Source organism: Pteropus vampyrus, unplaced genomic scaffold (assembly GCF_000151845.1).
Source record: "Pteropus vampyrus isolate Shadow unplaced genomic scaffold, Pvam_2.0 Scaffold106, whole genome shotgun sequence".
In the NCBI taxonomy this organism is placed as follows: domain Eukaryota; kingdom Metazoa; phylum Chordata; class Mammalia; order Chiroptera; family Pteropodidae; genus Pteropus; species Pteropus vampyrus.
The window spans coordinates 6,073,981-6,088,940 of record NW_011888887.1 but is presented as its reverse complement, the minus strand read 5'-3'; the positions used below and the strand labels follow the sequence as shown (position 1 = coordinate 6,088,940).

At 42.7% G+C, this 14,960-nt stretch overlaps 1 protein-coding gene across 4 annotated transcripts in view; it reads left to right on the top strand.

The window, feature by feature from the left end:
• The window catches only part of MCC (mutated in colorectal cancers), a 398,889-nt gene that overhangs the window by 306,442 nt on the left and 77,487 nt on the right, over positions 1-14,960 (top strand). For all 4 annotated transcript variants that reach the window (XM_011365176.2, XM_011365177.2, XM_011365179.2 and 1 more), the window contains one exon: positions 2,468-2,610. In XM_011365176.2, coding sequence (XP_011363478.1) covers positions 2,468-2,610 — 143 coding nt within the window. The remainder of the gene's footprint in view (positions 1-2,467; positions 2,611-14,960) is intronic.

Below are 14,960 nucleotides of genomic sequence, written 5' to 3'. Positions count from 1 at the left end.
TAAAATGAAGGTATTGATCCTGGCTTAGGTGTTCTCTAAGATCCCTTCCAATCTGCCAAACTGTGATTCTTCTGCTACTACTAGTTACCTGGGTATGTGTACAATGTAAAGCCTGCCTCCTCAGGATGGGTTCTATTCTGTTTTGTTGTTTAAACTAGTAGCAAGCATTAATCACTGCAACTATAAATAGAGCAACTGGGAAGCACTTCACAAATGCTTTTTTAGTGAATGAAATAATGTACATTTAGAATCCTGTGAGACAATTCCAAAGAGAAACACCTGAGAACTTTATAATTCTATAATGATGAAACTGCCACAGTAGCATATAATTATCAACGTTTATCACTTTATCAAAGCTTCTGGTTTTTGTGGGGGGTTTTTTGGCTTAAAATGATCACTTCTTGGACCTTTTCATGTTTTCTTCCTTTTCATCACCACACTAACAGTTGGTGTTCTTTTGGGAGGCATTTCTTCCTTCCCCCACAGAAGTAAGTTATCACTTGCCAAGAGTTACTATACACAACAGAAGGAAGCAAACGATAAAGCCACTTTTAGATGCTAATGTTATGTCATTAGCTAGAGGCCATTACCAGCTTGGTGACTTACTGCTGCACCCAACAGCCCTCTACCCACCCCTTCCCTATGCACTTTTTTATAAAGTTCATCCTAATAATCTCTAGAAGTAATTCCTTACAAAGTAGAAGATTCGACAGGCACTATATGTTTTAGAACCTGCCAAGCCAGGAGGGTTTAAGGTGGCTTTTAAAGATTTTTCAACTGCCATTTATATTAGAGATACAGCAGCAACATTTATCTGGCTTTCTTGGCTGTAAAACAGTCTCAGCCAAGCTGAAGCTGATTACATACAACAAAGGTAATCTGTTCATCGTACACAAAATCTGCTGTTAACGGAAATCAGAATTTTAAGTGGTGATTGAAAGGAGAGCTGATATATCAGGACACAATTACTCTCTAAACCAAAAAGGCAACTCTTAAGAGTATTTTTTAATTTTTTTATATCCTAACCCTAGTTATTGTCGGCTTTGTGAGTATCTAATAGTTAACATTTCTAGAACATTAATCTATTTTTTTTTTTTATTTTTTTTGCATTCACTCCCTTTCTATTTCATATTTTGCATGTCTGGAAGGCTTTATGTCTGTTTAAAGTTCACCCAGATTTGGGTGTCTTTTATTAAAAATACCTTATAAAGCAGGGGCTCAGCTGAATCCCTTCCCTAGGAGGATGTTGGTTTCTTGAGAGAACCAAGAACTCTGAAGAGTTCTTCACATTTCTCTAATTTATAGATGTCTTTCCAGCTTAAAATGGCAGTTGCCTCATCCGCAAGTTCCAGTGATCACCTTGCACCATGCTAGTCTACTCAGAACCCGAGACTGTAGACTTTCTGCTCTCATACACACACACATCAGAAACTTAAACTGAATGCCAGGCTGAAAGGATTTCTTCTCTTCCTTTCTTCTAGCTTTCTTCGCAGACACCCTCCCACTGGGGCTGAGCAGACACCTGTGAGCTTTCCAACCTCATAATTAAATCCCCTGACAATTTTCTCTTCTGACTCACTTGCAAAATAAATGCTTCCAAGAGGGTTAATTTAGCTCTCTCCATGCCTCTGTCTAGTGTGTGTAGTGATGATGATGGTGTGAGGCAGAAGGAAGTACACATGTGCTTTGAGCTACATACTACAATTTTAAGTTTTCTTAGCTTGCTCATAACTAATTCAGAGACCAGAACGTTGAGGGCCCCTGTGAAGGGCTGAGAGGGGTGGGTGTTCTTGTGCAAAAGAAACGTAGCTGCATTTAAATGTTATCTTCCTGTTGCAATTGCAAGTAGAAGGAAATAGACCCTTGAGTGACATCCTCTCTCACTGTTTCCACTTTTCGCCTCATTCCATTCTCTTTTCCTATTCTCTAACTCCATCTACTCTCTTTGGGGAAATTATGCGTGGTATTTTTTAGACATGCTGATCCTTATACCTCTCAAAGCATCCATTTCGTTCTGCGCAAATAGGTGCTGGCTTTTCAGTAGCTCCAGCCCCAACACCTTTTCATGTCTTCTTCCAAGACGAAAGCCTACCAGCGGTAACTTCCACGCAATGGGACATGCTGTTTCTGTTCACCAGACTCTTGATTATTTTGCTTACTGTAGCATCAGTGCTTGTAGTCTTAGTTCTTTTTCACCTGGAAATTTGAGGGAATGAAGTCTTCGAAGGGGAAAAGTTGCTAGTTGGCTGATAGATGAATCTGTATGGGTATGTATGTGGACACAGAAGTAGCCCTTCAGTTTCACACTGACCAGAGATAGGACCATCTATTTGGGCTGAAGGAATCCTAGTCCAAGAGGCCAGGGGGTACCTCTCTGAATGTCTTTTTTCTTGTTTTTAAAGGACATATTCTCTAGAGATTTGTCTTACATCTCTGTAAGTGGTGGCTGACTCTCCTTTTTTCTCAGGGAGGAAGATGAGTACTCAGAACTACGATCAGAACTCAGCCAGAGTCAACAAGAGGTCAACGAGGATTCTCGAAGCATGGACCAAGACCAGACCTCTGTCTCCATCCCTGAAAACCAGTCCACCATGGTCACTGCTGACATGGGTGAGTCTGCCTGCCATTACCACAAACCCAGAGTCTGGTTTCTGTAATAGGAATTTATAGAAACGTGAGGCAGCCTGAATTAAAATTTAATTAGTCAAGGAGTTTGGTGAGTAGATGAAGGCACATCCATTTCAGTCCCTTACATGCTACTTTGTTGGTCAAAACAGAACTGAAGAGCCAAATTAGCTTTCTGCCTCGATGTTTATGATTCAAACATATGTCACCTCTATTTGAAAATTCCAGAAGTAGGGAGCCAGTTAAAAAGGCGATTGCGGTGTTGTTCCAAGTTACAATAGAATCAGAACTACAATGGCAGGAATGGAAAGGATGGAATGAGGTGGTGACCCGTTGCAGTGGAAGAACCAATAGGTATTAGCAATCAATGGGTAAAGAGGGTAAAGAGGAATCCAAAATGACTCTAACATGTTAATCCTGAGTGACTAAGAATGATAGCATTCCTTAGTAAGGGAGTTTGGTTGAGAAATGAGTTGGGAAATAGATATGTTTGAGGTTATAGAGAAATGTCTATGTGAAAATATTTGATACAGTATCTTCGTGTGGTATGTTTTTAAACTGCAGGTCATGACCCATTAGTGGGTCTTGAAATTATGTGAAAAATAAAGTAGTTTTTAAACGAAATCAAATAGGAAAGAAATATAGAATGATAGTATTATTTCATGGAAATTATTTGTTACATGTGTATATGCAGTAAGTTGCCAAATGAAGTGTTCCAACTGTGGGTTGCAGTCAAAAGTTGCAAAACCACTGGTCTACTTGGAGTTGCCTAACTGGCTCTCTGGAGAGATTGAGGTTGAGGATAAAAGCTTTGAAGCTATGAAGTAAGGAGATCCCTGTGGTCAAAGGTGTGGAGTCGAAAGAGGGAGGAGCACCGTATCTTAGGAAATGTTCACATGTAGGAGAGAAATGGAAGAAGAACCAGAAGGAAGAGTACGCATAGTGTAATTTTCATAAAACTTAAAATTTAATTGAGGAGACAGACTTGAATCAAATATTACAGATTCATGTTGTATTATAAACCTATATGAGTGCTATAGCATTAAGGACCATGGTAAGGACATGAGAGTATGTCAAAGGAATTTTATTCAGTTTTGGATTTCCAAGATCGCTTCCTCTGAGAACTGACATATGAGCTGAGTAGGAATTAAGCAGGTAAAAGAGGAGATGGCATTCAGGTAAGCTGGGGATAGATGCATTCAAAGATCATTGTTTATGGAGAACACAGAGGTATGAGATGTAGGCTGGAGAGGTAGGCAGGATCCAGGTGACACAAGGTCTTATAGACCACATTAGACGAGTTTGACCGTTATTCAAAGGGCCACAAGAAACCACTGAAAGATTTTAATAATGGGGCTGAGGAAGGGGATGAGATAATCAGATTTTCATTTTGAATCAGTCACTCTCTAGTGAGGAGAAAGACTCAGTGGATCAAGAGTGAATGGGGAGGCCAGCTAGGAAACCATTGAAAGACTCTGGGTGGGCAAAATTATTGCTAGGATTAGGGTGGTGGCCGTTGAGATGCGGAAAAAGCAGATGGGTGTAGAAAAGGTATAAAATTGGCAAAATCTGCTGAAGTATTGAAAACAGCGTAGAGGAGGAGGGAAGGTGTCCCATAAGTTTCTGGATGGCACGATGGCTGGATAGCAGGGCCAGTCACTAATATGGGAACATAGGAAAAAGAACCAGATGGTTTTACTTTGAATTTTGTGTTTTGTTTTGTTTTGTTTTGTTTGTGGGGAGAGCAGGATGGGGTGGAGATCATGTGTTTTGTTTGAGCATAAGTTTGAGGTGTCTGGAGATATCTGGGTGGAAATGCTTGGGAAAGCAGGAGGTATACATAAGAAGCCAAAAGGGAGATGTGGGCTGAAGAAAAGCAGCTGGGAGACATCAAGTTGTGTACAGATAGTTACTGAAGCAATGGAAGTTGTTGCCTTCAGTGAGAAGTGCAGAGAGCTGGAGAGTAAGCCTTGGAGGCCACCAGCTGATAAGGAGACCCAGCAGGAGCTTGTGGCAGGGATGTGCCTCTCATTATTTTGGTCTCAGTTTAAATGCACCTCCTTCAAAAGCATCTCATGAAAGCTAATACATGCAAGTCCCTGTGCTTACTCCGCACTGCCCCCATTTGATTCCTTTCTATACATATCACACTGAAATTTTACGTGATATATTTTTATTTCTTTGATTGACTGACTCTCCCACTAAACTCCACTGAACAGAAGCATGTTTGTTTTATCTACTAGTGTATCTCTAGGGCCCACCACCATGCCTGGCACTGTAGTATGTATTCACAGATATTGTTTCACTGAAGGAGTCAAGCAGTCAACCAATCCATCAACCAGTCAGTCAGCCAAAGTCGTAGGAAGCAAATGCAGAGAATGATGTCCAGAAGCCAGTGGCGGCAGAGAAGTCTCTAATAGGAAAGGAGGGGTCAGCAGGCTGGATTGCTGCTAAAGCCAAATGGATTTAGCTACATCAAGATCACTGAGAGCTGATGCCAAATGAGCCAGACAGAAACGGGTTGAGGAGTGGAGATGCCGCCCCAGACCCAGGGCCTTGGCTTCAGGCTTAAACTGCCTCCTTGAAACCTGAACCCAGACCCCAGGCCCAGCTATGGGCACAAGTCCTACATGCTAAGTTATACCAGCTTCATATTCTCTAACCCTGGTGGCCCCAAGCTTCTTGATTCTGTCTCCAGCCTTCGGCAGACAGACAAATGCAAGCAGCCAAGAAGTTCCTTATGAATAAAAAGAGGCATTCCTACATGGACCCCTCCATTTATTTCTTTGAGATTATATTTTGTGAAATTAAATAAGTGACCTATACTCCAGCAAAGTTTCTTAATCAAATAAAGTTGGGAAATGGAGAGATAAACCCACTTAAATGTGCTGGGCATCTTTACTGTGAGACTTCTTGGGGCTGTTGACAAAGCACCTATAACTCAGGGTACCCATTTCCTCTCCATCCTTTCCGTTATTAAAAAAATATGAATCCATTACATTTGGTGGTAGTATCTTTCCCAATGAGACAGCTCCTGGAGGCAAGGAACCCTGTCTGCCCAGTGCCTGTACCTGTTCTCTGCCCACAATGGGAGGCCTTCATTTATTTATTCGACAAACTCACTGGGTCCTGTGCTAGAGACTGGGGATGTAAGACACAGAATCTGCCATCAGATTGCTGTACTCCCATGCTCAAATCCCTGACGCCTAGAATGACATCCCGACTCCTTACTATGGCCTACAGGGCCCCCCAGAACCTGACATCCCCACCCTCGGACCTCACCCTCCCCAACTCTCCCTGTTTTCCCTCCAGCTCTGTCCACAGTGGCCTCCTCACTGCACCCCTTACCCCCAAACCTTACCAGCTTCTCTTGCCTCGGGGCCTCTGCATTTACTGTGCCTTCTGCCTGTTGTGCTCTTTCCTGCAATCCACCCTGACTTCCCACCATAGTCAGCCAGCAACTTCTCATCGGAGGCCGTCCCTGACCCCTCTTGGAGTACGACAGCATTCACTCACTCTCACACTTGCAGCTTATACTCTTCTCTGCTTCATTTGTCTTCATAGCACTTAGCGCTACCTGATGATGTCATGTGTTTGCATTTATTTCGTTCCATATTACCAGTCTTTATCAGTCTTACGCTAGAATGCAGGCTCCAAGCGGGCAGGGACTTGGGCTGTCCTGTTTACCAACGTAACAGTACCCACACGTAGGAGACACTCAACTATTCAAGTAGCAGTGGATACCACCTTAGATCTCACAGTTGTTTGGATGATACAGATAGGTAAACAGGGAATGACCAGCAGTGGGATAAGGACCACAACCGGAAGTGTACAGGAGCCCCTTGTGACACCCTCAGATGGGAGCATCGGAGAACAAGTCCCATTTAAGGTACGTTTAAGCTGAGGGACAAGCAGGAGCAATGCAATCAAAGAGAAAGGCAGGAGAAGAGGGCTGTGGGCACAGGGCCCACACCTGCCAGGACTCCGAGGAGGGCAGGCTCTGGGGACAGCAAAGAGGAGGAGCTCATTAAGGCTGCAGCAAAGTGTAGTCCCTATGTGTGTTCATCGGAACTGGACGTCTGCTTCTTTTATCCCTTTGCCATTTTCCAATTAAATTGCTTCAACAGGGGGGAAAAAGGCTTCCATATATAAACACCATTATAGGAAATCATTAAAAAGCAGTCATTTCATTATGGTTGCTGTATTTGCAAACCTGCATTAGCAACTCAGAGGTTTCCTTGAGCTGGATTTTATATGCAAAGTTTGCTGCAGTTTATTTGCTGATCTCCATTTAAGATAACGGAAGTAAGTCCAACCTGTTCCTTCATTAAAAAAGCGCTTTTCTTTTGTTTTCAAACCTTACCCATCAGAGCCAAGGCTGCCCCTTCAGTAAGCTGGCTCCTGCGCTCAGTCCTCAGAGCCTGGAGGAGTGAGATGGCACTTTAGAAAGTGCTTTGACTTACCTAAGTAGTCGTGTAAAAGAGAAAGGTCCTGGAAAGGTCACATTGCATCTTAAAATAAATCTCCTTACCTCTGTTCAAACCTAGTCACACAATTATTTGGAAAATAGAGGTAATTAAATAGACAAAGACAAAGGTTGGAACTGTGGCTTGGGATTGTTATTTTCTCAATTTGGCCAAGAGTTCTAGTTCAAAGAGAGGCCGAGTGTAATAGCTAACATGCTGTGCTCACTTACTTTGTTGTCAAGCATTCGCATGCATTTTTATGTTTAATCCTCCACCTTGAAGGAGGCCCTGTAAATCTCCACATCTGTAAAATAGACAACAGAGTTCAGAGAGGGTAAGTCACTTGCCCAAGGCTGCACAGCTAAGCAGTTTTGTTTCTGTTGTTGCTGCTGCCCCTGTGTTTCCGTAGATGGCTTTGCTTTGACACGCCTCCGCTTTAACAGTGAACAGTGCCAGTGGTTGGTGTGCTGTGCTTACTGCAGTCCTTTGAGGTCTAGTGCCGTTAGGGGAATTTAGGGAGCAGCTGTGTGATCACAGCACCTGGCTAATAGCAGTGTTTGTTGTTAATCGAGACTTTGCAGATCTCCATCTTAGAAACGACATCCTTAGACCAAATGATTCTGGGTGTCGCACTAAAGCAGGGCACAGATGTGTGCACACGGGCTCATTGCATCATGCACGTTAGCACGTGTGCGGTGTACTCTCTAGCAGACTTTTCTTAAGTCTGTTAATGGAACAGCGAAGCTTATCTGGAGCAATTGTTCGTAAAACAAACAAAACCCCTGACCTGATGGACCTCTGCTCAGCCTGTGTTGGGTTCTGCTCCGGTATTTTGAGCTCTCTTCTGATGTTAGGTGAGAAATTCTTATTTTAATGGAATTTGGCAATGCTAAACTATTATACCCTTAGGGATGAAAGAAAGCACATGATACCTTGCTCACTGGTGTGATCATTTAGATAGAGATTTCCTCCTTGTGAGTAGTTTTTGGAGGACAACCAAGGAAGAATTTACACATGAAACTTGGCTCTTTGGCATGGCTATGACTATGAAATATGTTTAACGTTAAAACCAGATTTTTTCTGCCTTAATGGCGAAGAGGTTTCGTGGCTTCAGGAAACATGTTCCAAAGTGTCAAGCAGCCACTCCCAGTGGGGAAGAGGGGAGTCAGGGCAGGAAAAAGTGGCCCTGCCTCCTCCAAAAATTTTTTCTGCAGACTTGGATAGGAGTGTTTACAAAGGCAAGGCAGCCTGTCTGGAGAAAACTCGCTTTTCGTCAGGAATGAGGTAGCAAGGTGGTCAGTCATCCCCCAGCAAAGAATTTTTAAATAAGAATCAGATTGTTCGTAAATCTGTGTGCCGATTCTGAAACTTTGAGGAACCGGTCAGTCCACAGGTTAGAAAGGTTAGATGGGACAGAATAAAGCACCCTGGCTAGTTGATATAATAGGGTGAGCCCCTCGTTGCCTGTTTTCTCTTCTTGTTTAGTTAGGTGATTTAATATCTCCCAAGAGGTTCATGATGTTGGTCATTTCTGAGAACCAAGCCCAGGGAAGTCTTAGACGTTTCTAACATTGACTCACCGGAGGACTCTCTGAGTGACTATGTGCTTTCTCCCAGGGATCTGAACACGGTCAGGTAAGACCTGTCTACAAATGTTAGCAGGGCCAGGTGACTGAGGAGCGCACCTAAAATCATTCCAGAACTTTCCTTGGAGCATAGCCAGACTTGAGAGCAGGAAAAGTCACTGTTCCACTTCACTTTGTGTTACTTTGGAATATTTCCCTCAATTCTGCTCTTCAGTAATGTCCAGCCCCTCGGAGAGTTGGGATAGCAATGGAAAGCTGTGTTGATCTACCACGTATTCAAAATGATCTCCCATAATCATTGGCATTCATGAACTCCTTTTCTACTATAATAAGCAGCCTTTGTTTTCTAAACAGACCATGTCCCCGCAGGTTGGATTGGTTCGTGGTTGTTTGAAACTCATGACATATTTTTCCTTAAAACCAGCATTATAGAGAGCGTGAGCTTCTGAGACAAGCCTCTGAAAGCCTATGTTGTCTGTAATGGAAATAAGGTATGGGACCTCGTGGCAGCCATCCTTGTGAGCAGTGCTCCTGTGAGAGATTTTATACACCATGTCTGTTTTCAAGAAGCACATCTTCTCCCCTTACCTACTGGCTTGGAAATTCTCCCACTCTGGCCACAATGAGAGGCATGGGGCCTGGGACTGGTACTGCTGGCCTACTATGTGCCGGTACTGTTTGCTCTCAAAGGCTGGATGGAGCTTGCCTATAAAGGGGCTTTTGAGCTGAGATGGCTGATCCAGACTCTGAGACAGGCCCATTGGCCTAGAGGTTAGTGAGCTTCAGGGAGAGTGGTCTGAGGTGAGGTGAGGTGAGGCCCGGACTTGGGCAGGGGCCAGTGCTGGAGGCACAGTGAGGAGGCCAGAGTTCGTCCTCTGAATGCATCTCGAAATATTTCTTCAGGATAACTTCTCAGAGTTATCAGGTACAGAATGATCTTTAAGGCTTTCTGTAGATTTTGCCAAATTGCTCCCCATCTGTACCCCAAAGTTTTCCTCACATCCTCTGCAATGCTGGTTATTTTCTTATTCTTAAAGCTGTGCCAATCAGGCGATTAGTAGTCAATAAGTAAAATGATTGAATGTGAAATTGAACTTTTCTACAAACATGCCGTTGGAGCCTTGCTCTCCAGAAGCCGCTGCCAGAACTTTTATACCACAGAGGCCAGTGGGGGTGGGAATTCTGTGGGGCGCTGGGGCAGCTTAGAGGGAGGCGTTCTGAAGGGGCATCAAGGCAGCTGGGTTTCGCAGTCGCTGGAGGACATTTTTATTGCAGCTGAGGTCGGGTTTTCTTTCTTACACCTTCACAATATTTAAGACGAAGTTTATTGTTGTAGAGAAACGGTCAAAACTACAAAATGATAACAGCAAAAATGAAAACAAATCTCAGGTTGGTAAGATTTGGCTAAAATAGAACCTCATTTTCTTTGGGAAAGACACACCAAAGAGGCTCTTCCTCCCGGTGAAGTCGGACCTACCTGGTAGGACGGGGTGGCAGCTGACAGCTCACTCTTCTTGGCACACTTACTCCCATTCGTGCCTGTGTTCCCGGGGATAAATTGGATGTGGCAGTGACACTTTCAGGAAAGCCTTCCTGTTCGCATAGCTGCATTGAGGAATCAATCATCATAGTGGTGGTCCCCATGTTAAATCTAGATGTGAGACTATACATGCTATGTCACACCTTCTTGCCTTGAATGTTGAAGTATTTGTTTTCCCCTCAACTTTTTATTTTGAAAAACATCAAACTTACAAAAAAGATCAAATGAACCACCCTAAACCCTTTGCCTAGATTCACCACTTGTTAACATTTTGCCACATTTGATTTCGTGCATGCACAAATTTTTTTTTTTTTTCTGAGCCATTTGAAAGCCAGCTGCAGACATTGTGATGCTCCACCCTAAATACATCAGCGTGACCCTCTTAAGAACAGGGACTTTCTCATTTATAACCAAAGCACCTTAATCACACTGAACATTTTCACCCAGATACAACATTATATATAGTCCGTATTCAGATTTTCCCAAATGTCCCAACACTGTCTTTTGCTTAATCCAGAATCAAATCAAGGTTCACACATTCCGTTTAGTTACCACACCTCTTTACTCCCCTTTAATCTAGAACAGGTCCCCCACCTTCATTGTATTTCATAACATTGACATTTTTGAGGAGGCCAGCTTAGTAGTACGACAGAAGTTCCCTCAGTCTGGATCGTCTGATTGTTTTCCTGTTATCAGATTTGAGGTTAACACTTTTTACAATAATATACATGGGTGATGATGTGTCCTCACCACTGTGTTGCAGTAAGAGGTTCATGCGTCAGTTTGTTTGTTACTGATGACATTGAGGTGCTTTTGAACTATAACATCGTTCTTACCCTCTTCTCTTCGATAGACTCACACACTGTGTATGTCACTCAGGGGCGGCCTCCGTGGATACTCTCTTCCTCCTTTCCTCTCAGACCCTTCGGTCTTCTTGCACTCAGACCCGGAAGTCAACTATTCTATTTTCTACGTTGTTTTGTTCAGTTTTCGCTTATTTCTCACTAGAGTTAGGGCCTTGATACATGCAAAGCAGAGAAGACTGCTAAAAAGAAAGCAACAGCCCCCCTGATTGTGGCCATAGAACCACAATAGGCTCTGAGCTGTTACATGCCCAGGGTGTCACATCTGCCTCTTAGCAGAGCATATGTATTGTTGTTGAACAAATCTATAGTTCTTTCTTCCACCTCAGTCACTTTACAAGGCATGAGAAGAGAGGTGAGGGTTGTATCTGCTCTCAGAAGGCAGTGAGGGTTATGGTTATAACTTGACTTGCTGCTTCTCACACAGATAAAGCTTTAGGACAGTTCACAGCAGACCTACAGCCACTTCCATTTCTCAGATTGGCTAAATGGCTAAAAATTCATTGTGCCTAATATGTCTAACTTCAGTGGAAGAGCCTCCACCTTGAAGATCCCCCTTAATTGAAAGCCTTTTTGCAGGGTATGGTATGCTACATGATATGTCTTAGATTTGATAATACTTGATCAATGAGCAAGCTAACAAAAGCTAGATACTTTTAAAAGTTGATTTATAGAAAGTCTTTTATTTCTTTTACATGCCCAAGTCATGTGGCCTTTATTGAGCACTACTCCATGCCCAGCGTTATGTGTCTGGGAACACACGGACAAATGAACAGTTACTATTCCCCAAGGCTGGGCTTAGTAAGGTCAATGTGTCAGTTAACAAGTAATTACGGGGTTTGTGATACCTCAAGGAAAAAGGCAAATATGAGATTGTAGGTAATCAGGGAAGGCTTCCTGGAGAAAGGATTTCAGGGCAAAGTTTTAAAAAGAGACATAACGAAGAAGAAAACAAGGGGCTTCCAAACTAGGCAGATGTATGACCACTAGCTGTGAAATAAATGCCAAGCTCCAGAGTATGTAAAATTTGAAGCTAGGACCATATTTGGGGGCAAATTAATCTAGTAAAGTCATGCTTCATAGAAGCATGTGGAGCAGGGTGGGTTTCTAATATCTAGACCATTTAGCTATATTTTTATTTGGGTTAGGGGTTCCATAGGGGGTGTCAAAAAACTAGGCAGCCTTTAATATCTGATATATAGTTTATTGTGTGCAACTCTGGGGCTAGGCTTAGCTGATCCAGAGGGAAAAAGGAGAAAACCGGCCTACCAGTATGTTTCATGGAGCAAGAATGCTGGTTAGGCTCAATTTTCATAGCCATGAATGTCTTCTTACTTCCTTTCCAGATTTCTGAAATACTTGGGTCTTCCCTCAAACAACAACAGAAAAACCTAAGGCTCTGGGTTCTCAACAGAAAAATATAATCTAGCTGTCTTTTTTCCAGCTCTTCAAAAGTCTAACTGGGAAAAGTTACATTTAGAAAGGACAGCAAAGGCAGGACTATAGACTCTGACAGAGGCAGGCAGAGAACAGCGATGAGGGAAGTGGGCAGAGCCGTGGATCACCAGGGCCATGCCGAGGCCAGAGAGGCCAGCTGCTGGCCACTTCACAGATTGTTGTATGAGGAGCTGAGCCCAGTGTGTCCAGACCTTCTAATTTTACCAGAATAGTCATAAATGTTAATGGCTTTTAAATGTTAGCAATTCAAAAACTGTTAAAAAAAAAAAAAAAAAAAAAGAGTGGGGAGGCCTTGCCAGATAGCAAACCCTGCCATACAAACAAACCACTTCAGCTGCAGGTGGCTTGTTTTCCTCTAGTTGAAGGGAGATGTCCATTTCATTTATTCCTCTGTGTCCTTTGTTTCATCTTACAGCAAATTAGACAACTAGAAGGTAGAATGCCAAGATTGTCCTTGATAAGCTTATTCCTTTACATTGTGCTTTAATGGTCTACAGCTTAATTTTAATTGAAGATTAGTATAAGAAAGAAGCATATGAAATCTGCATATGTGTGAAACTGCCTGAGGAGACTAACAATCACAATGGGTCATGCCACATGTGAAGTCCCATGTACCTAAATTCTTCTAGCATCTATTACTAAAAACACATTCTTTCCCTTGTGAGACTGGAATGCTTCCTCCTTTCTGATAGGAGATAATACATTTTTGCTCTGGCTGCCAGGAAGCTCAGGGCTAAGTGAAAGAGTCAGCCCAGCTGCTGTTTGCTTTTGTTTGCTATCTCAGCCTTTCCCTGGTGTTTTCCCCTTTTTGTTTATTTGCTATATGCTACCTCAAATTCGTCTTTGGAAAGAAATATTAAGAACCTCTGTTAGAAGACTGTGTATTTGATACAGATGGCCTCCTCTTTGGCACATGGACATGGAACTGAGCTGTTACCGTTCCTATGTAAAGCATAGCACAACCTGAGGTGCTGCAGTGTGTCTGCCTTGGCGTCACCCTTCACACTGGTGTTCATGGCAAATGTGCAGTTCAGTGGCAATAAGTACATTTACAGAGTTTTGCAACTGTCTCCATTAAGCAATATTGCCCCACTCCCCTAACCCCTGTAACCTCTATTCTACCTTCTGTCTCTACGAATTTGCCTACTCTAGATACATCATATAAGCAGAATCATACAATATTTGTCCTTCTGTGACTGGCTTATTTCACTTAGCTTAATGCCTTCAGTATTCATTCATGTTGTAGCATGTGTCTGAATTACCTTCCTTTTTAGGGTGAATAATATTCCATTGTATGTATATGCCACATTTTGTTTATCCATCCATCGATGGACATTGGGTCATTTCTACCTTTTGGTTATTGTGAAGAATGTTGCTATAAACACGGGTGTACAGGTATATTTTTCAGTTCTACTTTCAATTATTTTGAGTATATACCCAGAAGTGGGATTGCTAGATCACATGGTAGTTCTATTTTTAATTTTTGAGGAGGCACGATACTGTTTTTCATAGTGGTTACACTGTTGTACATTCCCACCAACAAGGAACAAGGATTCTAACTTCTCTACAGCCCCACCAACGCTTGGGTGTGAAGTCATATGTCATTATGGTTTTGATTTGTAAATGAGGTACCTTTTGTTCCTTCTTGGACACACTAGATCCCTTGTCTCAGCTTATATCACTCCTCTGGTCCCTTAACTCACATCTCTTTTGTAGAGACTCTCAACTGCCTGAGCCTTAATGTTGATGTTCCAGCCCTCTGGCAGGTACCAGATTTTGCAGGGCATTGTAGGCCCAGGGAAGGAATTGAGAATGTATTCTAAGTCTATATTTAAAAGAATATGCCACAGACTCTGAAAGATAATTCCACCTTGTACTGAGCAACATTGATGCTAGGGGTGAATGGTGAGTGACTGGTGCTATATGACAGCTCTTAGACAGGGGTCCCAGAATATCTGCTCCTGCCAGCTTATCCACTTTGTCCTCCTGTGAGACTCCAAACAGGGAACAATAACAAAGGAACGCCAAGTATCATCTGATCTTGAGTGGGGCTCATATAAAACTACAGTGCAGAGCTCTGTGAATAACAGGCTGGAATGTGTGGGGTTTATCTTTCAACCTGTGTTTTATACACTTGGCTTCCTAAGGGTAAAGAAAGCCTTTATAGCCCTCCTTGGTTTGAAGAGAAGATGCTCATTAGCTGTTTACAGTCTGTATGTTAATTTAAATACCCTCCTCAGTCCTCTTGATTTTCTATCCTGTACTTGCATCATATTCTCTGTGGTTACTTTCCCCAGGATGATGGTGGACAGCTGAGGGACTGTGGTATTTGCCTTGTAAAACTGTGAGCCTCTCAGAGTTGAGGAGAGTCTCTTATTTATTTTTGTATCCTACTACCAGCCTGAAACAAGGCTCAGCAACT